Source organism: Haplochromis burtoni, unplaced genomic scaffold (genome assembly GCF_018398535.1).
Source record: "Haplochromis burtoni strain Fernald_Lab_line unplaced genomic scaffold, NCSU_Asbu1 Contig_10, whole genome shotgun sequence".
NCBI lineage: Eukaryota > Metazoa > Chordata > Actinopteri > Cichliformes > Cichlidae > Haplochromis > Haplochromis burtoni.
Genome location: NW_024582371.1, coordinates 3,320,789 through 3,346,939, shown reverse-complemented (window position 1 = coordinate 3,346,939; position 26,151 = coordinate 3,320,789). Strand labels below are relative to the sequence as shown.

Below are 26,151 nucleotides of genomic sequence, written 5' to 3'. Positions count from 1 at the left end.
GCGGAACACGTCTGGCACTGCGGGATTTGATTCCCTGCCGTTGTAGTGTGTTACTGATGGTGACCTTTGTTACTTTGGTCCCAGCTCTCTGCAGGTCATTCACCAGGTCCCCCCGTGTGGTTCTGGGATCTTTGCTCACCGTTCTCATGATCATTTTGACCCCACGGGATGAGATCTTGCGTGGAGCCCCAGATCGAGGGAGATTATCAGTGGTCTTGTATGTCTTCCATTTTCTGATGATTGCTCCCACAGTTGATTTTTTCACACCAAGCTGCTTGCCTATTGTAGATTCACTCTTCCCAGTCTGGTGCAGGTCTACAATACTTTTCCTGGTGTCCTTCGAAAGCTCTTTGGTCTTGGCCATGGCGGAGTTTGGAGTCTGACTGTTTGAGGCTGTGGACAGGTGTCTTTTATACAGATGATGAGTTCAAACAGGTGCCATTCATACAGGTAACGAGTGGGGGACAGAAAAGCTTCTTACAGAAGACATTACAGGTCTGTGAGAGCCAGAGATTTTCCTTGTTTGAGGTGACCAAATACTTATTTTCCACCCTAGATTTACGAATAAATTCTTTACAAATCCTACCATGTGAATTCATGGATTTTTTTTTTCACATTCTGTCTCTCACAGTTGAAGTGTACCTCTGGTGCAAATTACTGACCTCTGTCATCATTTTAAGTGGGGGAACTTGCACAATTGGTGGCTGACTAAATACTTTTTTGCCCCACTGTATGTCAAAATGCCACACAGCATAGAAAGCACTGTTGGAGCTGCGGAGGTGGACGGCAGGAGCAGAAGAGAGGCTTAACTTGTTCATCAGCACGCTGATTAGTGATGCTCCTTTACTACCCCACCAGTGGTTACAGTGTGGGACTGACTGATTAAATTATTTGCTATAGATTTGAACTTAACTGCAAAGTGCTGGAAGAGTATGCACATGCTAGTCTGCATTCATGCATAATCAGACAAGAATTACTGTCTGGTACTTTTAGTTCTGCATATAGCCTCAAAAAGATCTAAACACAGCTGCCAGGTATTTTTATTATTTTAAAGCAGAAGAAATGATTAGAACACGAGTAACAGCACTTAAATAAATGTATTTAAACTGCTCCACTGGCTTTAGCTTAACGCAGGGCAGGTTTAATGAATGGTGAGCTGCAGTGACAGTATGTGGTCACAGCTGGAGGGCTGTGTGTAAAACCTGCAGGAGTTGTTACATTGTCTTCTCTCTAAGACAAAGTAACAGTGGGAACCGTGTGCACCCGAAAAGCTGCAGGCACTTGAGAAGAAACACACCTTTCACACACTCACTTCAATCTTTTGTGTTTATTTTTTTCATGGCACTTTATGATAAAAACAGATCATTTTATCATTCAGTGTCACATAAACCAAGGCTACAAAAGAATATAAAAATACAAGTTGGATGTTTGTGGTGTCATTTTTACTATCACATTAGACGAGGGTTGTTTGGTGTGACTGGCATCAGCATTTCTTATGGAAAAAAAGAAAAGCAAAAAAAGCATGATTAAACTGGCTAAAAGACAAATGCATTCGGTAAGATCTATCACTTCCAAGCCTGATGCTGCAATATGCAACATATTCATTGTGTTCAGAACCCGCCGCCCCCCTCTAGGGGAGATCCAACTTACAGCAAGTCAAGTCACAATTATAAAAAAATTTTTTAAAACTTATATAAGTTATAAAAGATGAACCAGTGGTAAACATGAGACAGTGATGGCTGTGGTCACTTTAAACAAACAAACAAAAACAACGTATTGCACCTTTGACACCTCAATGAGAAGTTGCTCTTGAATTATGAGAAAGAGAAAAATTAGCTAAAAAACAAAACAAAAACTCTAATTCACATCAACAGCATTCAATGAAAGAATCAGAAAAAGACTGAACTAAAATATAATGAAGACAAATGGAATGCATAAAATACAACAAAACTGTACACAGAGTTAGAAAACATAAAGGCATAGTATCATGGTTTATATCACTGAAACACATCAACAAGTCCTTTTGGTGGATGCAGGATTATATTAATCTGGGTAATGCTGTTTCAGGAAGCTTCATGTAGTGTTGTCTAACAAATATCTGTACATGTCTGTGAGCCTGACAACTGCTCAGGACAAGGCACGGACATGAGGAGGCTGCCCAACGTGCACAACTAACACCAGAATGAAGTGAAAAGTCGGGACATTTAAACGATAGGCAATTCAAGGTTCAAGAAATTCCAAGTAGCATATCTGAGTTTACACTTCTTCCAGAAAGACATCAGTTTTCTACAAAGCTGAGAAGACACTATCAGTTCAGTCAAAAGCTGGAACAATGGACAGATTCACTGATGTGTACTTTAAATGTTTCCTGACTCCAGCCTGCTTTTCTTTGCCATATATAACTGCAGATTTTCTATATTTAAGTAGAGTTTTAAAAAAAAGTATGAATACAATTAATATCATTAATGTTTTTAAGCGATTTCAGAAATATCACACAGTTACTCAACCTAAAACCCAAATTGATGATTTGCAGCCCTAATTCAGTCAAAATATAGTAAAAAAAAAAAGATCCCGAAAATTGGAGTCGGCAAAGTTACAGTATCACTATGATACCAGCCGGCACTGGGAAGACGGAAGAAATGTGGAACAATTAGAAACAACAGGCTGCAGATACTGGTGTGTCAAACAAGCAACCGCGGGCTTATTCAGCCATGTAGCAGACTATTTCATGCATTCAGTTACTGAGTTGTACACAGTATGGTCCAGTGATGAATAAGGGGAGTATTACAGCCCCCGCAGATGCTGAATTAGCATCCACTTTAAAGCATAAGCACAGAATAATGAAGGAAAGGCTGCTAGCTTCAGCCTTAAAACCTGAGCCTGTTTCTATGAACAGTTACAAAAAAAAAAAAAACTAACTGACCAACGGTGGATTTCTAAGCTGGCAAAAAACTACATAATATCAAAAATGAATATTAAAAAAAAAGTCATAAATAAAAGCTATGACATGTTTCAATGGCATCATATTCAAGTATAATCTTGTTAAAGTCCCTGATACTTAGTGGTTCATGTAAACATTTGAGTCATTAACACAGACACAGAACCAACAGTTCAGAAGGCAGCAGCAATTCATATGTACAACACACACCAGCGTTGTGTCTCCTTCACCATGCTGGTCCAGTCACATCAGTTTGTCTTTTAATTCTTTGAGTGGTGCTGGAGAAATTAAAACTTTAGCATGACAAAGCCTGCAGCTTTAACAGAGCCACATGTTCACCTGCATGCGTGAGGGCTCAGCCACAAGGCTCGACTTTGGAGGTGAGAGAGAAAAAAGATGACGAGGGAGGCGGGGATAAAAATAGCGCACGCCTGATCGAGCTGCGGACTTCACCTGCTGCGCACAGAACAATGACTTCTTCGTCCCCTCTGAGGTCTTATGTTGTGAGGAATTCTCAGAGAAGCCCTTCAGCTCATTAGATCAATGTTCAATGACGTGCAGGAGACACAAGTAAAACTTCCACTGACATACAGTCTCTTTGTGCTCTGCCACGTCAGCAACAAGCCTCCATTTCTTTCATCTCTCTGAAATGGTGGCTTAAAAAACAAAAAACAATATCAGCCAAATTTTCTCTATAACATGTTCAATTTTTGGAATTAGTAATTAAAAAAACAAAAAATAAAACGTCAAGCAGCAAGATATGCTTATCACATACTTTGTCTTCTGTGCACTTCTAAAATTGGCTCAGCTATCACAACTGAGAACAGGCACTGAATGAGGTGGGTGTTGGATCACACGGCTGCTTTCATCTCATTCACAGTGATGACAGTCTCAAAATAACACAGATTTATAAAGTCAGCTCGGAATATAGGGATAAGAATTTCACAGCGCCTCAGTATTTCATGAGGCAGAGGAGCATTTGTCATGTCAGTGTGATGACTTCCACTGGATCTTTCTTGCTTTTGGACCTCTGTTTGCGTCTGAGGCGTCTCTGTGAGAGGGACGAGGGAGCTGGGCAAGCTGAAGCTGTTGTGGTGGCGACGGAGAGAGAGAGGAGGTCTGTAAGTGTGTGTTTGGGGATTTGGAGGTCTCTATCAGCGGACTCCCATGGGGGTTTGCGTTCCCTCTCCGTCTCCTGGCGTCACCTGTCAAAGCAGCCGGCTGTGAACGTGTGATGAGCCCCTAGGTAGCTCCCACTGTAAGCCATGCTCAGACAATGTCGCGGCTCTCCAGCAAGGGCCATCTGCACAGAAATGGGGCCCTGGAGCGGCAGCCCACGAGTCCCCGGTTGGAGACCTGAGGTTAGGCTTGGGTAGGAGGGGAACACCCCCGCAGGAGTGATGGAGGCAGCCCCAGCTAGAAGACCCATCCTGTGACTCTGAAGAAAGTCCTGAGACATGTTTACCACAGACCCCAAAGCCTGGGACTCAGCTAGTGCCTGCAGCTGGGACAGGGATGGGGAATGCTGAGAAATGTGTGGAAAGCTATCTGGCTGAAAGAGCAGCTGTGGTGTGGAGGAGGTGGAGGAGGCTGGTCTCTGGATGGCTGACACTGGAGAGAGGTGAGAGGTCTGCGGCTGGGACTGCAGAGAGGAGGGCCGGTGAGGAGGTGTGGATTTGGCTTTATTGGCCTCCTTCACATCGTTGTCATGAGCACTAAAAGGGAAAGGCACATATTTCAGTTGTTATCACACCTCCTGCAAAAATGAAATAAATCAAGAAATGTGTGGGTTTGTGCGTCCCTTACAGCAACATCAGCTCAATGCACTGGGTGAGGTGGTCCCATGTGTACCCTGTTAGTAAATGCAAAGCAGTTGTCCAACTTGGAGAAATCTGAAGGCAAATACGAGATGCTGCCACACACGCAGCAGCAACCTGGGATGGCCTGAAACTCAGAAAGGCATGGTCTGTAAAAGAGAAAAAAGATCATCACTCTATGTTCAACACCTGTGTGACACATTAAGTAAAGTACAGTTCACTACCGTCTTTTAAACTCACCCTGCAATGAAACCTCCAGGAAGTAGTGTGTGTATTTCTCCATGAAAGCCTTGGTCTTGGAGAGGGAGGACAGTGGCCAGCCATTGTAGAGGTCGCCCTCCTGCACTGAGGCATGGAGGTAGTAGTCAATAAAGTGGGCGGGTGTGGGCATACACAGATTCCACCCAAAGGTCTCGAGCAGCAGGAGCTCCATTTTGATCAGATCCTTCTTGTTGAGAACTATGTTTAGGCTGCACATGAACCCCAGAGAGTTCAGCTGCTCCAGTTTGGGGACCCGGTCCTCCTTCTCCTCAAATTTGCCTGCAAAGAAGCAAAGATGTAGTGAGGGTGGCTATAAAACTTTAGTTACACCTTCAGACTTTAGAGCCATAAAGACAAAAAAATAAAAAATAGAAACATCCAATATTTATTTAACTTATGTAACAGTTTACATATGTATTCAAGGAGGCAACCTCTATATTGCACTTAGCTTGCAAGTTCTTAAAAATATAAAGCATTACACTAATGCAGAAGACTTTTAGCTATGGTTTTTTGTGTTATGGGTAAAGATTTTGAACAAAAAATTCTTTAACATCTTTAAAAATATATAAAAAATTTTGTAGGCTTTAATGGATTTATAAAATATGAACCAACTCATTTAAACGGTCATTAGCTGCACCTCTTGTGGTGACAAAAAATGCCATTCATAACTAACATCATCTCATGTACTGACAGAAAAGTAAGTAAGAATGGAAAATGTGAACCAGAATGAGTTGCATCTGGAAAAGGGTGTTTAAAGAATGTTTATTAATTGTTTTCCCTCTTTTTAACAAGATTACCATCATGTGCAGCAGGTTTACGGTTAGCTCTAAAGCAGTTTATTACCTACTAAGAATTTGCAATTAAGTTGGCTACTCCCGAACATCTGGCCATAGAGCAAAGTGATTATACTAATAAGCCCAGGGAGGCTTACAGTGGACCATAAAAGGACTTTCTATGAAAAACACGGTCAGCTCAATCCTCAGTACTTTTGTCCCTTTGTCTCACTCGCAGACATTAGAGAATCGTCATTTTTGGTGAGCCCCCCTCCCTGTCCTAAGACTTCCTGCTTTCCATAGCAACAGCCCTGAGGCCTCTGGGGTCCATGTGACCAATGAAGTGGGGTGTTTCTGCCTTTAATTCAAGGGTCCAACAGGCCTCTTCTCAAACATTAAGAATGAGGGCGAGGAGGGGTCGGGTTACACTGATACAGACTCCCTTTAAAGCCTGCAACAAACTGCATGCAGCTTTTACTACTAACTTTCAATGGAAGTTGCTGGCTCTCAAAATCAGAGCTCAATTTTTTTTTTTAATACTGCTTCTAATTATTGGGAAGAAGCCTTGGACATTTAGCTGTGCAATAAGACACTTTAAATTTAAACAAATGGGTTACGGGATGAAACATAATGTAGCTATAAGCAGTTTTTAAACAAGTATAAGTCCTCCTGTGGACATACAAAAGTGGATCCTAGCAGATAAATTACACCAAAAATATTGTCAATGATTACAACATAATACTCTGCAACAAATGTTTTCATACTGCTTAGACCTGATAAATAGGAACAGATCAAGTTAATACAGTTTAGTCTAATTGAGAAGCACCTAAGAGAAGCATTCAATAAATAAATACATACATAAACACATAAATAAATCAGTACTGTATTATAGACAAACAGAAAAAAGGTTTCTAAACTATATTTAATATTTCTTTGGCCCTGGCAACAGGACTGCATGTGATCCTGTTGCCAGGGATCATTTGCAAAAAAAATACAGTTAACCCAATAGCTTAACAATAAGCCAATATTAATCTGATTAATGAATTAATTTTTTAATTTTGAGGACCACCAGACTTGCCACGTTTATTAAAGCATATTTATGTCTAAATGTCCGATTTGCTCTCTCTTGCTTTCTTTATAAGGATAGAATTTAAATAATATAACATTGAGAATAAAAATTTATTTGCAGACATTTCAATAATCAAAAATACATATTTTTCATGCCTGGAGACAAAATGTTACCCCATTATATCACGCTGGTAGGATTAAAATGTTACACTTCAGCTTGGCGAAAATATGCATTAATCCGGAAACAACGAAAACTCTCTGCAGGAGTAAATCTTCTAATCTAAGACAAGGCCAATGAAACACTGAAAACAGGAGCTTTACTAACCTTTCCCAGCTACAGTTATAAGCAAACAGCAACAATTACCTGATACTGTCATTGTCTTCAACAGACCTCATTTTCATATTTGAGCCCACGTCTAGTAGAGCGTCTTGAGTGTCTTCCTACAAGTATAAATTTTATCACCTATGCTGCAAACCACCATTAAGCAGGGGAAGGAAGAGAGAGGGAATGGGACTGGCAGGCCAACATGCAGGGATGTGGGGGTGAGACAGTAATTAGTAGAGAAGCAGTAATCGTGTCTATCAGGCAGAACAGGAAGCACAAAGAAACAGCGCTGTTTTACAACCACTCAAATTCAGACCATGGCCCAGTCCACACTTGTCCCATTCTCTCACCCTCATATCCTTTGGATCAGGTCCCCGTCTGCTCCTAGACTGCTATGTCCACACAGACACTGCCATAAAAAGGCATCACTGCCCCCCTATCCCCACATAACCCCAGTCTCTTTGATCCTAAGACACACAAGTCAAGCTCCTTATTGTATTCTGTGCTTATTCCTTTGGTTTACAACAATGAGTGTCCAAAAATAATCTTCCGTCAAACCTGCCAAACCATAACAAGAGATTAAACCAGAAACAGGTTTAAGTTAATATCATGGAGATTACAGTGTGTCATTTCAATAAGTGAACACATCATCAAAAAACACAGGATGGTGAATAAATTCACTTTATTCACCCACCCACTCCTCTCCTGCAGTCTGACAGCATCTGAATATAGCAACTTAGTGTCTGAAAGGCCATCCTCGTCATTTACACTTCATATTCAACAAGTCTGAACTACATGCAATCACAGTAACAGATAGGCATGATCAAGATTAGCACATTTCATGCTTCTCTGCGTGCCTCAGCTCACTAGAGAATAACCCTTAACAGCCATAACGTATACATAATAAGAGTGTCTCTCACCAACTCGGTTTCTGATTTGCAATAAGATTAAGACATTCTTGTATGATGCATTGCTGCCATTCCCAGTACACGAGAGCATGTTTCAAGAGGCTGTGTGAGGAAGGGTTCGACTGTCTAAGCTAAACACATACTGTGATACTGTGCTTAGTGGCGATGAGAGTCCTCCTCTTGAACAAAAAAGTTTAATTATACTTCACTAGATTTGACACACACTTGCAGCAGCAAGTCTTTTTCATGTGTGGCGAATACAGTGTAACATAGCTCTCTCTCCATCACAGACATGGGTGGGTCTGAGGAATCTTGTTCTGAATGACAGAAAGCCTGCACCATAACAGAAAGATGAAATCAGAAAGCCTACAACTAAGAGTACAAGTAGCTCCTGGTTCTATTAATTCTGAAGTACAATAAATCAGACCAGTTACCATTTGGAAATGTTATCTAAAAGAGCACTAAAAATGTAACTATACATTATCCAGCCATCTATTCATAGCTTTTTCTGATTAACTAGCTTTAATTAAGTTAAATATTGAAAAATAGCCAATGGGTTCCTCAAAATTGAAAGATGATGTTCCCAAATTTCACATTTTTATCCAAACAGCAATCAAAAATGAAAACGTATATAATTTCCTCTAACAGAAGGCTTAAGTCATTTTCACACATACAGTGCGGCCAGGAACTATTTTTGAGATTAACAGGTGGAGCGGTGGTGGATCGGACATTAAACAAACTTCATGTTTCCAGCAGAAACTCTGTGACATCAGAATACCATTTCTAAGATTTCTAGGATCATAGTTTTTGTTCCTCCTACAACGGCACCTAAAATCTAACACTGCTTTCCAGGAGCCAATGGACAAGATGAACTACCGTAAGAAAATTACTTTAGACTAATTTGAGACATTTTTCTTAAAATACTATTTAAATCGTTGATTACTTACCTAAACTGTTGTTATATAAAATTGTTGTTAAATAATAAATATCCAGAGCTAAATAGCATTATAGAGTCATTTCCGTCTGTTTTAAAAAATTAAAAACAAAATCAAATGTGCAAAACCGTATATAGCACGACACTGTTAAATCCACAAGTGTACACAAACCAGTACTAATGATACATACAATCATACAAGTACTAATCACAGTGTTTGGCTTTGTAAATTGTATCATATCTACTCACTGCTATTTTATTGGGATAACAGTGTGCCATTTCACTGTTGCCAGTATGAAAGAGATGATGCATTCCTCTCCTGTGAGTTCAGCTCACCTGGAATGCAGACGGCTACATGATTGTATCTCAAGTCAGTAAGGAGTATAGAGTGACACTCCAAGGGTTTTATTTAAAAGCTTTCTTTTTCATCTAAACCATGTACTTCTCCATACAGAGCAACTACAAGACATCTATTATTTCTCACAGAACACACTGGTGATAATAATGATGAGAAAATGTGGAGCAAGTTGTTAAAAATATTCAGACTTAATGATGTGTGTCACAGGTTAAGGTTAGGAAGAGGTAAGACCAGGATGCAAGGCTTCCTCCCAGGTGTGTCATTTGAAAAATGGGAGTTGGGGGTGGAGATGGAAAGCAGTTTAGAGTGATAGGGGCTGTTAGAAAACCTGATAGTTGTACTCTCACATACACAGGACTCATTTTCTGTTTCACTCCATTTTGCTGACAATGTGCAACTCTACCAGTTTTTGATCAGCCTTCAAACTTTCTTCACCTGGTAGTTCTCCACCACATCTAAAACTATTAAAGCATCTTTCCAGATTTCTTGGTGAAAATCTAAATATATATTTGAAAAAGGACACATTAAACCAGAAGCTCTGAATGACAAAAAAAAAAGACTTTATACACAACAAAGCTTCAGATAAATCGACCAACAGCCCTGTGGTACATGTGAATGACTTCCCAAACAGGATTTCTTACTGCTATCAATTAATGCTGATAATCTCTCATAAATAAAGCTCACCCTGCTTTCTCTCTTCAACTTGACAGCCATGAAGGAATTTCCCCTGTTCTTTAAACACAATGTATTTGTCGGTTCATCTTTCATTGGCAGGGAAAAATTGGTCACAGCTCCATCACAGAACCTCTGTGTTGACACCCCAGGTTCTGCCAGCTCTTACAATGTAGGCCTGGGCCGACCCCTGACCCCTGATGCTGAATGGTTGGGTGAGCGGGGAGAAACTGAGAAGACTCAGTTCTGCGTGTGCGTGTGTGTGCGTGTGTGTGCGTGTGTGTGCGCGTGTGTGCGTGTGTGTGCGTGTGTGAGATTGTGTGGGGGGATTCAGAGACTGACTGTGTGAAATGCCATGCAGTATGTGTGGTGACACAGGTAGTTCGTGGGGAGTTTCAGGCATTGCACAACAAAACACAAAATTCGACTAAATATTGACATTTGCCTGCAGTTGGGGGTTATAATTACAAAAAAAGATCTCAAACAAAAAGATGAACTGCCACATCTGTTTTATTTTTAATAACATTTTCAAGAAAACTTGTGGAACCATTCAATCAGAATCACAGATTTGGACAGAGAGGGAAGTGGGTCCCCTATTAATCAACATTTTAGGGTACCCCACCGAGTGGTTCAGTTCTAACATGTCCCATTTTGCAGGCTACCACCTCTCCCTCCCTTTCTACCCTGTTTAACATCAGCAGTCAACCTGCCTTTGAAGTACCGCTCCACTCATTTCCCAACCCCCTCAGGGATGTGGGAGTGCTTTTTACTGGCTATCCTGTCCCAGGACTGGCTCTCTCTGCCCGACCCTGACAAGGTGAGAGAACGAGGAGGAAACAGAGCCAGCAGCAGCAGAAGGTAAAGGGACATTACCAGAACAAGCCAGTTTTATGTCTGTGTGTTGGTGGTAGTAGTGGCAGCCTTTTAATGGCAAACTCTGAAATGGATCAGACATGAATGTGGATTTTAATGAGGTGACCACAAGAAAGGACTCAGTGGGTTTATCACAAGGTTGCCACAGCAACCATGTCCTCTTTTAGTGACATTAGCTTACGGCAAATCTCTACCATACACACACACAAACACACGCCTGCACACACACACAACAGCCTGCACACACAACAACCTCCACCCCTTGGAGTGTGCTCCCCTCCCCCTCTATGGGAAGGGTCTGGCTGGCTGGCTGGCCTGCTTGCATTGACTGGCTTTTGTTTGAGGCCTGACTCGGAGAGCATATGGCAGGTGCCCCTCGGCACACAGTTCCTCCCCACCCCCGGGCTCCGACGCCTATGTAAGTGCACGCTGTAGTCTCTTTAGTTGTGCCATTTCACAGGATGCTCTTTTCTTGTAGAATCAGAATCAGAAGACTTTATTTATCCCCAAGGGGCAATTAACAAACAACAGAGCAGCATAACGTTGAAGATAAGGACAATAAGAACAGGCAATAAGAGTTGTAGGGCTCATGGAACAAAATATATGAAAACCATCTTCAGCGAGAGCTTGTAACTGAGATTCACTCAGGAGAGTTCACCTGTCCTGATCAGAAAAAAAAAGTCAACAAGACTGATGTATCACTGCAGGACTTCAACACAACAGATACTTAATTCTGAGGGAATATATTGGCTTTCTTCTCAAAATAAAAATCAGCAGTCAATAAACCTCATTTCCACTTACTCTGTTTATAAAAAACTGACCATAACCTTACTACCACAAATGAAGAGGAGCTCATCCTTGCGCAAACACAAGCACTCACAAGTTCCCACAAAAAACACAGATATAATGGAGAAACAGGATTAGGCAGTGACTGCTGAGAAGTATGAAAGAGGTACTGATTAATTAACAGAGTTTGAAAGCCAGGAGAGTTTAAAGAAAGACAATGTATGTGCCTGTCAAAGCCAGTCAGTGAGACCTGGGGAGGTTGTTCAATAACTAGGCCAGATTCCAAGGCACAGATGAAAACCCGAGACAACTTTGATTGAAATGCACTTTCAAGCCCTCATCAATCATGACAGAGACTCCCTCAAGTCCTGGAGGAGTGAGAACAGAGAGGAGAGCAAGAGAAAGCCTTAGTATCTGAAAGCCACAATCAAAAGATTTTTTTTTAAATTGATTAATTATTAGTGATTAGAAGGATAACCTCTTTCCAGGTTGAGTTGATAATAATTATATCACTAAATTAACAAACTCACAAAGCTATTCTTGGATTCTCAGGAGATTGATTTAAAAAAAAAAAAAAAAAAAAAATCTTTCAAGTCTTATATTCAAATTTATCACACCACAGAGACTCCTGATTGCAAAAGCGGCATGTATGCGACTCCATACACACACACACACACACACACACACAAACTGAGCCCTCCCAAGTGAACGGGCCCCGTTCCAGACTCTTACTCTGACAGCATCATTAGTCTAATTACCCATGATGCCAAGGGCTACATTAACGTACAGAAATCCTCACAGTCTGTTAATCACCAGACAGGCATACAGACACTAATAACTACCACACAACCTACACCCTGAATCTGCACTAGGGGGGGAGGGGGGGATGTTGATTAACACACCTGCTTTACACAAAACAAAAAGAAACATTTTTTGACTTCAGAGCAGAAAAGCAAATTGTTACTAATCAAACTAAACCACTACTTCACTCACTTTTGCAGAAACAAAGACAACTTGAAAATCGATGCAACTACAACCAAAGCATTCACATCTGTGCACACTGATGCATTTTTAATAAGTTTGGAAGAACAAAGGAATTCTGTGATGGAAAACATCACTCTATTAGCAGGCTCAAATCACAGCTGAATTTGGTCTTTGTAAGTGTTTGCTGACAATAAGAAAGCACACAATATCTCCATATTTTCTCTGCTGATCACAGCAGAAAATTGCCATTAGAGAGTGAACAACTAATGGTAGTAAATTAGATTTGTATTGGGATGTTGGGTAAGCTGGAATTTGCAATCAATTAAATGAGTTTTGTTTTTGTTTTTTTAAACAAAATGTTTTGCAGCTTTAATTAGAGGACATTTTAACCTCAGAAAGTGCAACACTAGTTCAACTCAGGCTCAAACTGAAGTAGCCACTCAGATCATATTACAACTAGCATCAAAGACAGAGATAAAGTTCTGCAGGCATGATCATAATCCCAACGGTTTCTCAAAAACAATGGAACCATCATGCTGTCACATTGGAAACCTGGTTTTATCTTAAACCAACACAGTGAACAGTAAACTGTCAATACGGTTCAGTTAGAAGGTGGAGCTGGAAGGGGAAAACGCATCTCTAGAGTGTAACTCAAAATAGCTTAGTTGCAGGAAGTGTTTCACCTTGTGCCATCTGTGCACAAACCACAGTCAAAGCATTTCTTTTAGCACAACAGACTCACAGTGCAACCATTGTGTAGTTACAAGATGAAATATAACACTTTTTAAGATGAAAACGTAAACCTTAACCTGAGTAAAGGTTCCTATCAGATTAAAGCTTAAGAAAACCATTTAGAACATCAATTAAAACTTTCATCTACAAAAAAGAAAAAAAAAAATGTTCATATGGTCCTTTTTATGTTAGAAGACACAAGCGAAAAAGCACCACGACCAAGCGTTGTTTTGTTTTTTTACATTTACTGCTCTAAAACACAGAGTATCAAAAAACACAGATCCAAACAGCCATGGCTTCATAAATAAACTAATCCCAATCAACTTGAAGAGTGGGGCTAACTTGTGAAAGACAGAGAAACCTTGTTCTCCAACACTAACAGCAGCCCATTTATTACCTGTGTGATAACACGTTCACCTATCAAGAGGTGTGAAATTACCTCTAATCCATTTAAAAGCATGATGGGATTATTTTGAGATTACATGTAAGGATTTTATCAAGGAAAATATTTTTTAAATGCCTGGAATATAGAAAAAGCATGGGGCAAGTTTTGAGAAAATAAAAAGCTGATTCTGAACTTACTAGCTAGCAGCAGACAGGACAGAGCAATGACGTAGAGCTGCCTGACAGCCACGTCATAGTGGTCCATGAACAAGTCCAGCAGGTAGACTGCCAAGTGACGTGCTGTAGGACATAGCTGGTAGCGATTACTCAGGATGGCCAACAAGTCTGCAAAGTACCGTCGCATGCCAATCTGGGGAGAATGGGCCCGGTAGGCCGGCAACTTCAGCTCCTGAAGAGAGAAAAGATAACAGGGATGTTAATGACGGGGTGTAAGAGGAACAGGGTGGGCAGGAAGCAGTGATGAAAAAGCATGGGGGTCGAAAAGAATATGCATAATAATGGTGAGCCATGCTGTCTAGATTCACTACTGTCAGGAGAGTGGTGGGTATGATGCTCATATTAAGAAAGGAAATTATTTTTATACCAAAAACTCTTGATTATGATTCAACCCTGGATCCATTTCATTTAATTCACCATTGCAGCAGAAAACTGGAGCTAATCTGGGTCATTGCAGGGGTCTCTGAACAAAGGGGTGAGGGTTTGTGTGTGATGAGTTGTGTATGTGGTATGGGGAGGGAAGGGGAGGGCCTCCAGTGGAGGTTGAGTGGTAGATAGGATTAGGTTTCACCCCTAGCCCATCTCCTATTCATGTTCAATTAGCTGCATGTGTTTCAAAGTGGAATGAAGACACTTGGGGGCATTTGCATTGAATCAGCATTGGGTATCTTCCCAATCAGCTACAGAAAACTGGAGAGAGACCAAGTTTCTAGTTTCAAAACCTGCCTCAGAGTAAGAAATAGGAGACATTTGGAACTGCATGTACACAGAACAGCTATTCCCCCTGAATTCATGATACTAATACTCGAATATGTTTTTATGTTTTTTGGATGCATAAAAACAAGGGCTTTGGGATTTGATAAGAGATCAAGGATTGGCAGATTCATCTCTTTAGCGCCAGCAAGGAGTCCTTAAAATAAAGGAAAAATATCCACATTATGTCGGGACTGCTGTTCAAGAATATCCCATAGCTTAGGTTGGATCAAATCGTCCAATCTAACTAGTAATCAGTTGTTATATATCCACAAACCACTGCCTTCCATTCTTGTTTATCATTCTTCCATTAAAATAAATCACAAATTGGAGGGCAGCAGCTAAAAAACCTGGCAGATCAGCCAATACTAGTATCAACCGTTTCTCTGAAATGCACTGATGGAAATGTGTACTATTATAGCCGACACGCTGCACAAAAATTATTTGCTGTGAATGCAAAACTTTTAAAAAAAAGTCTTCAGACTGGCACTTCAGTGGAATTCAAAAATAAGCAGTACCCCTTACAAAATCAACATAGCAACACCAACCCCCGGTGCCATGACCTATCATATCAGCCAGTCCTCCCCAAACTCTGCTCCATCTGTCTGTCTCGGGGTACAAGGGCAGCAGGAGAATGGGGGTGGATGTGAAAAGAAGGGAGGGCTGCTGGAGTCTGCAGGGCTCTGGGGGGGTCTGCGAGGAGTGCAGAGGAGCCTTTGTGGGGGATCCGCACCATAATTAAGGATTCCACAGCTGCCTACTGATTTGCATGTCTGATAATTTGCCACATGCTACACACCACCGCTATCTCCCACATCAGGGCATTATCACTGCAGCACACATCATTAAGGCTGGATGAGACTGTGGGGGTAAAGGCGCCATGCAGGAAATGTGAAGACCGCGTGAGGGCCTTTTTACGCACGGTTCTGACACTGACTCACCAATCTTTTCCATTACAGGTTTATGGAAATTTACGGTTTCTGAAGACATAAAACAACCAAGCAACTGACAATTATTTTATTTTTGGGGGGAAAAAAAGATTTACTCTAGATTTTAAATGAGTTGTTCTGTTTAGAGAAATGTCAGCTTTCAAGTCATCTAAAAGCAGCATTCTTTTTTCATCTGGCATGGTTAATGATCCATAAGTTAAACAGTCATTTCAGCATAAAAACAGTTTAGTCTTGAGAACAAAATCTGAAATCTTGAGGTCTGTTCAAATTCAAATGAAAGTCTTATGGTCATTTATTACATGTAATCGGGGATAACAGTGTACCCATGCTTCAATTTGCATTATCTGGTTTAATCCTCTTTATTGTACTATTATTACTTAACTTGATTCTTATCTATTTTTACTACTTAATTAAAACCCAATGTGATTTTCTATGATCTATTGGCTTTCCTATATATCTTTTATTCCCAATATGGCCTAGGTAAAGGAATGATTGTAAAGAAATTCCCAATTTTCTTTGAAACAACTGTAGTGTGTTTCTACATGAAGACATCTAGCGGTATCTGCGATCTTGTGTAGATGACCAAGACTCCTGTGAATTTGGGTAAAAGATTAAAGTCCATGGCAAGAAAAAAAATGTATAAAAAAAACAACAACACTACAACTGTCTACAAATCAGTCGCCTGATCAAAATAATTTAGAAACTGAGAAAAACCTGATTTGAAACTGTCTAACTCACTGCAGTGCAACACAGGCAGGTTTGCACAGCATCCACCAGGTATTCCTGTATTGTAACTTTAGATCATTTAGTGCTGCATATCATACTGTGGTGAAAACAGTTGCTTTAGATTTGACTAGAAACACTTGAGGCGGACAGCATGTCTCTCATTGTCACAGATGAGAAAAGAGTGGGCGTGTTGTTTTGTTTCCAGCTCTGCATAAAGACTTTCAGTGTAATTGACAGTTCACTCTGAGTCAGACACTGTCCAGCATGCGTAAACTGATTCAAATGCTATGTAAGCGTGTGACTCATTACATGCAGCTCACAACCACCCGATACGCTACACTCCTCATTCTACACACATTCTTGCGATTTGTGGCACATTTAAGATACCTGATCTTCTAAACCTGAGCTCCATCACTATGAAGATGAAAATGCCAGCAAAGTGACAGATGTCTCCATTAAAGTGACACATGGGGAAGAAATATGATCACGCTCTGAGGTTAATTAAGATGTTCTCAATTAATGAGCCTTAAATCCTCCATGTAATCTAATTTAGACTATGTTTAAATAGACAGCAGGACCGGGTAATTATATTTTCCTCGCAACATTACATCTTGTCGTGGAATATCAATACAGCTCAGGGTCTGATTCAAATGCGTGCCACAACTGCTCAAAAAAAAGAAAAATTACTTTTAACATTTTCTTCTGAAAATCAATAGCAATCACTTGGTCTTTAGAACAAGGCAAAGGGTGCAATTAAAAAACTAAACACTTATAATCCATTTGAGTAACAAATTTTGGCAAAGCTGCAGTTGAGTTTAACATCAGTGTTTGTTGACTCACTGTTAATCACTTTAATTCACGGATTTGATTAGGCAGAAGTAAAACTGTCAATGTTTGCTGGCGTTTTTCTAGATTTCCTCTGAGCTGGTGATAAAGATAAGCACTGCACTGCAGTGTGTAGCAAGTTTTTTATTTTTATTTTTTTAATTCACAGACACTGTTGATTTTGGCCTCAATGTTTGAAAATGTCAGCTGCAAAAGCCTAGTGCTGTGAGGAGAGGTGGGGGGTTACTGTTTTTAAAGGTGAATTTAAGTTATCCTAAGCGCAAGCAGTCAGAAGAAGGTCGGCAAAATAAAACTTCCTGTTAAAACAGAGCTTAGTTCAGACAAACTCACCTTAATGCGGAGGGACTGATGGATATCTGCAGCTAACTGATCCTTCCACCATTCCAGCTCCCTCTCCATCTTTCCTAGTTTTACCTGCTGAAAGCAAAATCAGACAAAGTTCAGGTACTTGAAGAAAGAAGCAAGGCCAAGCCAGTATAACCACCACACTGAAAGTTGAGACTATTTTTACCACATGAGAGGAAAGAAGGTAAAGCTGAATTTAAGTCTTTCTACAACTGTTCTCTTTAATTTAAAATGTAGGATTAGTAAGCTAGCTGTTTTGTTCTCGTTGACAGTAAAAAAAATAAATAAATAAATACCCTTTCGAGGAATGCGTTTTTGATAAAGTTTTTAAACACCTTTATCTCGCTGCACAGGTCTATTTCCCCGCATAGGCCATTTTCTGTGTTCGGAAACCTAATGGCTCGGTTAAATGCCCCCTTCGACCATGCTGTAGGTCAGTCTCATCAAAGCAGCCTTCCATAAAATCTCATTTTTTAACGTGGTTGTTCATCGCGAAGGCAAATCACCAACCAGTCCTACATTTCAGTTATGACTGAAGGCGATTCTGCACCACGAGACTGCGAACAAACAGACGGGCTTTAAGTTAACTGTGCCCACCAGGCTCAGAAATACTGAGCTCATCACAAACTCAGATTATTTTTCCGGCAATCAGCAACAAAGAAAACTTTTTCTTTCTTTTTTTAGTCTTGGTAGTTATCGCCTGTTTCACTCACCGCTCCGTCGGGAATGCCCCCCAGACCCCTTTGTCTCAGTCCGACATCCTGAACGACAGAACTCCGCTACGGCTCAACTTTGAGTTGTCGGCGAAAAAACAAAGTTAATAACACAAAACAGAGTAGGTGCCACCGTCAAATCCCACCGACAGGCCTTCGGGTTCCCCGTTTCCCCCAAACTGTTCACACTTTTCCGAGAGAAACCACTGAGCCGTTTTCTCTCCGGTGGCTTCGCTGTTAACAAAGTAGCCTCTTCGGCTCAGCCAGCTGCTACTGTTGGTCTACAGAGCTCGTGCGCTAGACGTGAGGTTCCTCCCCCAGCCTGGGAATTGTAGTCTTTAAAGGTCACCGCTAGAACTACAAACGGCTACAGTTCAGCAAAGGATCTCATTTCATTTATTTAATATACAAAATGTTAACGAATGCATATTATATTATATTATATTATATTATATTATATTATATTATATTATATTATATTATATTATAATAAGATAGGTAAACATTTACCTATCTTTTAAGACAGAAATCCCAGACAGTATTCCCTTTGAGCAAGAATTCCAGTGATTTTGGAAGTGCTGTTATTGAAGGTGTCTATTTTAATGCTATCAAGTGTGAGAGCTAACTGTTCAGTCCAGTGAAGAAGTATCTGACCCCTTTCTTTCTTTCTTTCTTTCTTTCTTTCTTTCTTTCTTTCTTTCTTTCTTTCTTTCTTTCTTTCTTTCTTTCTTTCTTTCTTTCTTAATGATCTGAAACATGTAAATATGACAAATATAAAACAATAAGAAATAGAGAAATTTGCAAATAATTGTCACAGCACTGTATCCCTGACTCTAAGCTTTTCCCCTGTATCAGTACCAAAAAAACACAACAATACACAGGCTTCAACAGCCTTTAGAAACTGTTTATCTGGCACAAGATTTATGCTAACAATTATCGTAAACTGCAAGATATAAAGAGCTTGTGTGTGCTTCTTAAAAACATTGGTTGAATGCTTTGAGCTAAATGATCCCCAAGTAAATGCTGGAACCCGGGGAACCACAAAAGCAGTGAAGCAGATACTGTGCTTTCAGTATGGTATCTGTTTGAATTAGTTTAGGGGAAGGAATAGGATATGGTCTAGCTGAGGAATTGCTTCAGTATATTTGTTTGATAATGACAACAGCCATTTAAAGGAAGTTAGATATCACACTGGCATTCGTTAAGTGAAAACCTGTGTGAGTCCATTTGGCTAAACATCACTCTTGGCTGACTTTGGGGGATTTAAACTCAGCATCTCTGCATGGGAACATGAGGCTCTATAGTGGTGCATTGGGTTACCTACTGAGCCACTGACAGAGATGAGAGTAAAGCATCATATTTTCACATTTTTGTTGAAGGAAAGTGTTTGATTCAAGTATAACACTTTTTAGAAGTGATTCGGTTATTTTTAGCTAGAGCCATCTAAGTAGGAGAATATACAGCATGCTTCCAGGTTCCATACAAAAAGGAAGATTTTGCAAACATAAGAACAGGGGAGCTGAGCCTGTATATAAATAAAATGCTGCTTTCTTCCTGTTTACTTAAGAAAGCTGTTATCTGAGTGTTTGTAGCAGAAGCTGTGCCTGCATGAAGCATACTGCAAAAGATTTGACTCCAAATAGCTATTAACACTTTACATTAAGACTGGGTAAATTGTTTAAATTAGCTCTACACTGACTAACTATTCTAAAATGAAGTTTTCAGGTTTGCCATTGATGCATTTGTACTTTTACATAAGCACAAGTTTAAATGCAGAATTGCATTTCTTCCCTGAAGTATCATGGATTATGGATACTTTAGTTAAGTAACACATTAGATCAAGTGTGATTAATTGCTTCCATGTGTGATGTGAATACCCACAGATGACTTTGAGACATTTGAGTATAAAACCCCAGTTAAAAATCCCCCTGTGGTCCATGAAATGGTGATGAACGGCCTCTAAAAGTAAAGAAACACAGGAGGTGCAGCATGTTCTTGTGTTTCTCCAATCCTTTGTCTCCTTAATGTAGTCTGTCATTGTCCTGTATTTGGTAACACTTTACAGTATGGCCCACGACTAATTAAATGGAATTGCAGTGGAATGTAGTTTATTTGAAATTACAATGTAATTATATTTACCTACAAATACTTGAAGTGAGGTAAGGGGGGAAAAGTGTTTTGGGTTTTTTTTTTTACAGAAAACAAAGAAGTATTTATACTGTAAATACATTTAATTCATGTACAAGTAATTTTAAATAATGCGTAACTTAAATTCACTCTATAATACGGCCAACAACCCAAAAAGCATAATGTACTTATAATTTAAGATGGCACAATTACCAGGAAAGTATGTAGTACTTAAAATTGTTTATACAGTATTTAAATTTACTCACAGTATCATTTTTGTCTCCTTTCCTGTAAAATACCCGGAAGTTTGACACTACTTAAAATGACTTAAAATGTCACTATTTCTTCTCTCCTGTAAGTTACATGAAGTTGTGTATTACTTAAATTACTCATGTGCTACATAAAATTGTATACATGCAAATACAAATACATATAAATACATACATATTATTCTAACGTATCTACCTTTAAGTATTTTTAGGAAAATTACGTTATAATTTAAAACAAAATACCTTAAAATTTGATTTAATTGCAGGAGGATTATGCCCTTAATCACAGATTGTATTATAAAGTGTTAACCTGAATTCTATTAAGCAATTCAGCCCGTGAAGCAACCTTAGACTAGAGCATGATGACTTTAAGTGAGAAATAATTTTAAAATTTTCTACAAATACAAAACTGCAGGTTAATATTTATATAATTTGATACACATGTGATTGGCATGACATGCATATTATTTTATCCTAGTGCATCATTTCTGTTTACAATCATTTATTAATTTCATGTCTCGCTGGAAGAAAAACTTTTTGAGTTGAATAAATTTTCAGTTTGTTCAAATAATTTTTTGGGCATAAAAAAGTGATGCAATACGAGTTAATACAAGTGTTCAAGTAAAATGCCATTTAAATTGATAGTATGTGCAAAACTCCAGTGGCGCAATCGGTAGAAATTACATTTAATTAAATTAATAAAACTCTAAAATGAGTTATTTGATTTCTAAAATGCTTATTAGTTTTATTTAAAAGATGTTCGTTTATATAATACACTTCTATGTGTCATGAAAGTAATTATGAACTTGAACACAAAAATACACGCCATGTTAATGAACCATACACAAATACTCAAAAACTGTTCCACCTATTCTCCTCCTCTTATCCAATTCAGGGTTGCAGGGGTGGGCTAGAGCCTATCCCAGGTGACAGGCAGGGTACACCCTGAACAAGTCGCCAGGGCCAACACAAAGAGAGAGATAACCATTCACACTTATATTCTACCGGCAATTTAGAGTCACCAATTAACCTGGCCCACCTAATTGCATGTCTTTGGACTGTGGGAGGAACCTGGAGAGAACATGAAAATTCCACACAGGCACCAGGACAGTGCTAACCAGTTTTGACTCAAAAACACAAACACTGTAAAATAATTTATCTTACAATATAATTTAGATTTTATTTCAAATTGTGTTTTATAATGGTTAATAAAGGAAAAAAGGGGGAAAAAGAAGAAGGCACTGTGCCATCTCCTATCAAGGAGTTTAAAAAAAAGAAACAGAATTAAATTATTTTGGGTTACATAAATTTAAATATTTTATGAGAACAGGGCATAATATTTCAGGTAAAATGTTTTTTGTTCACTATTAAGGCTTTATTGTGTGATTCCTCCAGTTGATTTTCTTTCTTTCCTAGTGCGCCTCCTGGTGACGGATGTCTTAAACAACTGAAATTCCACAAAGCCCAAACTCGTGAAGTTTAATTAGATATAAATCTTCATTACAGTTCATTCATTTTCATCCTGAGCATTTGCTTTTCTATCTGCTTCATTGAGAAATTCCTGGTCAGGGTAGATTAGGAAGCCCGTAAAGGTGCTGTCTGTCCAAAAAGGATCAAAAAAGAGTCCGTTCTGCTCCGAGTAGAAGATCTGCAGCCAGACCTGGTCTGACTCCTTCAGGTGGAGAACAGTAGAACCAGATGCCACGTCATAGTTCCCAGTGTTTGCATCAAATGTTTTGATCTTGTACTGCCCATTGTGAACTAACCCAATGGCGAGATGCTTGTTGGCCAGTGTGATGTCATAGGTAAAGTAATAAACTCCTGGGATAACGCAGACAAACTTCCCGCTGGAGGCATTGTAGTGATTCCCTTCATTCAGCAGGATCCGGGTGAAGCGGATGGGCGTGCGCTCTTTAGGATAGCTCTTTGTCACAGCCACAGAGAAAGCTGATCGTGCTTGCTTGCCACAGTTACAACCACCTGGAGCTCCTTCCTCGCCCATGTCACCCACGTCTCCTTTTTGTCCCCAGGTTCCAGATGTTCCGGGTTTTCCACGTTGTCCTTTCAGTCCCCGAGGTCCGGCCTTGCCAATAATACCCTCACGACCTTTCTCACCCGGTTTGCCTGGGTTCCCAGGTCTCCCTGGATCACCTGATAACACATAAATAATAACAAGATGACAATAAAATAGTATAATCTGGGCACCAGTATAGCTGACATGCTTGAGCAGCTTAGCTATGTTCTTTAAGGCTATTGAAGATGCCTGGGTCCATTTACCATGTGTCTCACCAAGACCTCCTAGCATTCCTGTCTTCTCTTCACTATTCTATCTAAATAAAGGCTAAAAAATCCAAAATCGTGTTTTAAACAAATTCTGTGCTCAAAATAAATAAAGGAACACGTTTAAATCAGAGTGTAGAAAATCAGTTAAACTTCTGTGATATTGATCTGGTCAGTTAAATGGCGGAGGGAGTTGTGAATCACTTTCAGCTGCTTTGGGTGCAGTAGAGGGGCAACAATGAAACAGTTTCCCAAACAGGAATGGTTTTACAGGTGGAAGCCACTGACATTTTCCCTCTGACTGTGTTTTTTCACTACTTTTGCATTTGTCTAGGGTCACTGGTAACAACTGCCAGGATGAGGTGATACCTGGATCCTAGAGGTTCTACGGGTAGTTCAATTCTTGAATGGCACATCACTGCGTGCCATTAGCATAAGGTTTGCTGTCATAGAAGAGATTTCAGGGGACAGACAGTTACTCTAGGAGAGCTGGACAGGCCATATAAGGTCCTTAGAGACTGGTGTCTGCTCCTTTGTGCAAAGAGGAACAGGATGAGCAGTGCGAGAGCCCCCCAGTATTATGGCAAAGCGTGTGGACATGGTGGACTAGCATGCCTATTACCCTCATTTTTTCCCTATATCTGATTGTTTTCAAAGTGTTCTGTTAATTGTAAGAGTAGTTTAATTGTTTTAATGACCAAAAGCTCTTAAGAGCCAAAAACGTTCCCTGTGAAATTGTCACTGACAAAAGAAAAGAGCATATTAATTGGCATGTTAGGGCTATTTAGATGTTTTTTGACTCTTCAGAACTTGTGATAATGAATAATAAATCAACAGGCTCGTTTAAGTAACTGAAAAAGGTCTGAATATGAAGCTAATGACCAAAAAAAGTCAAATGGCAATAAAAACATTCCCTTTACACTTAACAACTTGCAACTTCAGACATCTGTGCATAGATGTTGGAGAGGTGCTACAGAAAAATCAGATCAGTGACATATATGATGTGAAGATCATTCAAGTTCACAGTAACATACAACTAGAGATTAACTACTACCTTGATCTCCCTTCTCTCCCTTCTCTCCATCCTTCCCATCTTGGCCGTCTGTCCCGGGGGGCCCCATGGGGCCCATGGCCCCGGGTGATCCAGGGGCTCCTGGGTTCCCTGCAGGCCCCGCTGGGCCCGGCAGACTGCAGACCAGCTGGGATGAGTGGATGGTGAAATTCCGACCTCTCTTAGATGGGGGATTTGTTGACTGCGAGACGGCAACTGACAGCACATAGATCATCACAAACATCTGGAGCATGATGGGAACTGTAGAGTCACAAAGAGGCAAGGGGAAGCAACTGTTTACAACAATTATACTGACTTGAGTTTTGCAGCCATTGATCAGATGATGCAAACATGTGGTAAAAGATTCCTGGAGTCAACCAGAGACTAAAACCTAACACACCATGTGGACGGGCATCTAGATGGTGTGGCCATTTTCATGCAATCCCTCAGTAACTAATGACAAATCTGATGCATCTGTTATATGTTCTGGTTACATAAAAGCATGCAGCTTACAGTAGGTTATATAAAGGAGTGTGTCAGCCATTTTAAAAGCACAGAGTAAGAACTCACCAGTTGAGAAATTATGACTCATGGGTATTTTTCAGCTCCGTCCGAGCCCTTTCTCTGCATCAGAGTGCACAAACCTTCCTACATTTCCAACAAACGATTGATTGAGGCAACATTCTTCAAGAGAAGCTCTGCAGAGAAATGTGCAGCCCAGAGTCTCCGCAACATCCGCCCTGTTTATGCGAGTGATAGGCCAAAAAAAAAAATGCTTTCACCATGATGTCATTACATTCAAGTCAGTGCAACAGCTGAAGCAGTGACACATCAGTGGTTCACAAACTCTGCTGTGAGGAAGCAAGAGATTACACAACGAGGGCTAAAAAGGATAAAGCAGAAACATTTCGCTTGTTACACGTTATGCATTTAGATACTGATGTCCTCAGAAGTGGTCAAATGTTGCAATAATAGAAAAAGAAAATTAAAAAAAAAACATTTACGTTTCCTTGTCTTATTACGAGCACTAAAATTGTCCCACACTGTAAAGTTTATGAATAAATCTACTATGTAGAGCACATCTTACAAAAAACAAGAGACACAAGAAAGAGGAAACACTGAAAAAACACATTTTTTAGGTTTCTGACTGTGTTCATGTGTAATGCACGTGGATAATGTGTGCACCTGGTTAATGAGGAGCACAAGGACAGACTTCTCCCTGCAGTCTGAGATAAGGAACGCTGAGATTGACTGCTTTTTTTTGGTGTCCTCTTCTCCACCTTGGAACCCTCATCAGGGCTTTCCAGAAAATCACCCAGTGAATGAAGAGGTAGCCATCTCATGTTTGCATTCATTTTTCAGTTCAGTCCATTAGGTGACGCTCTGGGTGCCTTTTTTTTTTTTTTTTAGGTATTTCAGATTTTAGTCCTTTCCCTTCTTTCCCTCTTTATCTCTGCCCTAGTTATGCTTAACACACAAGGCTACAAAAAGCAAAATTAAAAAGTGCATAATTATTTCTTTTTTTTCCAAATAAATTATCCAGAATTGTTCGTCGCTGAACCTTTCAAGGTAAACACACCTTGCAAGGTTCAGTTTATGGTTTTTAAAAGCAATCAAATAGTTCTAAAATTCAATTTACATGTGAAAAACCGGGTTACCTAAAATAAAAACTAGACTTTGGGGGGGGGGGGGGGGTCAAAACTAAACTGACATGATTTTGTAATCCCTGGTCAAACAAATTAAAGTTAAATACAAATATTGATGAAATGTCTTTAGTTTTTGGTTTGTTTACTTTGGGTAAAGTTACAGTTTGCCCCCATGGGGTTTTTTAACGGGACTTCTTGAATGAGAGTCTTACAAGACTGTGAATTAACTGTTTTCAGAAGCAGTGGGGTTTTTGTGTGAAACTTGAACTGATCTTCTTAAATCTTGCCTCCAGCATTTGCCCTGTGTAAAATGATATTTTGCAAGGCTAAAGCTAATATTGAGAAAAGCAAAACAATTAAAAAGTAAAGTGAAAAGCACAGGCTTACTGTCAGAA

General features: G+C 39.8%; 2 protein-coding genes across 3 annotated transcripts; both read right to left on the bottom strand.

Annotated features, from left to right (window-relative positions):
* Nucleotides 1-696: 696 nt before the first annotated feature.
* ccnjl (cyclin J-like) lies at nucleotides 697-18,649 on the bottom strand. Of its 2 annotated transcripts, none has more exons than XM_005921197.3 (6): nucleotides 18,384-18,649; nucleotides 17,656-17,742; nucleotides 14,012-14,222; nucleotides 4,996-5,295; nucleotides 4,745-4,904; nucleotides 697-4,653 (listed from the first exon to the last, which is right to left on the bottom strand). In XM_005921197.3, exons 2-6 carry the CDS (start codon nucleotides 17,722-17,724, stop codon nucleotides 4,140-4,142), a joined length of 1,254 nt encoding a protein of 417 aa, XP_005921259.1. In that variant the 5' UTR covers nucleotides 17,725-17,742; nucleotides 18,384-18,649; the 3' UTR covers nucleotides 697-4,139. The 2 variants fall into 2 exon arrangements, with proteins under 2 accessions (XP_005921259.1, XP_005921260.1); XM_005921198.3 differs by having other exon boundaries at nucleotides 17,656-17,739.
* Nucleotides 18,650-20,235: 1,586 nt separating this feature from the next.
* Nucleotides 20,236-24,922, bottom strand: c1qtnf2 (C1q and TNF related 2). Its single transcript, XM_005921196.3, has 3 exons — nucleotides 24,681-24,922; nucleotides 24,114-24,371; nucleotides 20,236-22,930 (listed from the first exon to the last, which is right to left on the bottom strand). The coding sequence occupies exons 1-3, from the start codon at nucleotides 24,700-24,702 to the stop codon at nucleotides 22,287-22,289; spliced, it is 924 nt and encodes a 307-aa protein (XP_005921258.1). The 5' UTR covers nucleotides 24,703-24,922; the 3' UTR covers nucleotides 20,236-22,286.
* Between the last annotated feature and the right edge of the window lie 1,229 nt (nucleotides 24,923-26,151).

Excerpts from the sequence above, each read along its gene's own strand:
- ccnjl (XM_005921197.3), bottom strand. The coding sequence starts at position 17,724 with ATGGAGAGGGAGCTGGAATGGTGGAAGGATCAGTTAGCTGCAGATATC. Across the intron at positions 5,296-14,011 it reads GTCCTGTCTGCTGCTAGCTA|GCAAATTTGAGGAGAAGGAG; the intron begins GTAAGTTCAGAA and ends GCTTCTTTGCAG. Across the intron at positions 4,905-4,995 it reads CCTGGAGGTTTCATTGCAGG|ACCATGCCTTTCTGAGTTTC; the intron begins GTGAGTTTAAAA and ends TCTCTTTTACAG.
- c1qtnf2 (XM_005921196.3), bottom strand. The coding sequence starts at position 24,702 with ATGAGTCATAATTTCTCAACTG. Across the intron at positions 24,372-24,680 it reads GAGTCATAATTTCTCAACTG|TTCCCATCATGCTCCAGATG; the intron begins GTGAGTTCTTAC and ends GTGACTCTACAG. Across the intron at positions 22,931-24,113 it reads GGGAGAGAAGGGAGATCAAG|GTGATCCAGGGAGACCTGGG; the intron begins GTAGTAGTTAAT and ends ATGTGTTATCAG.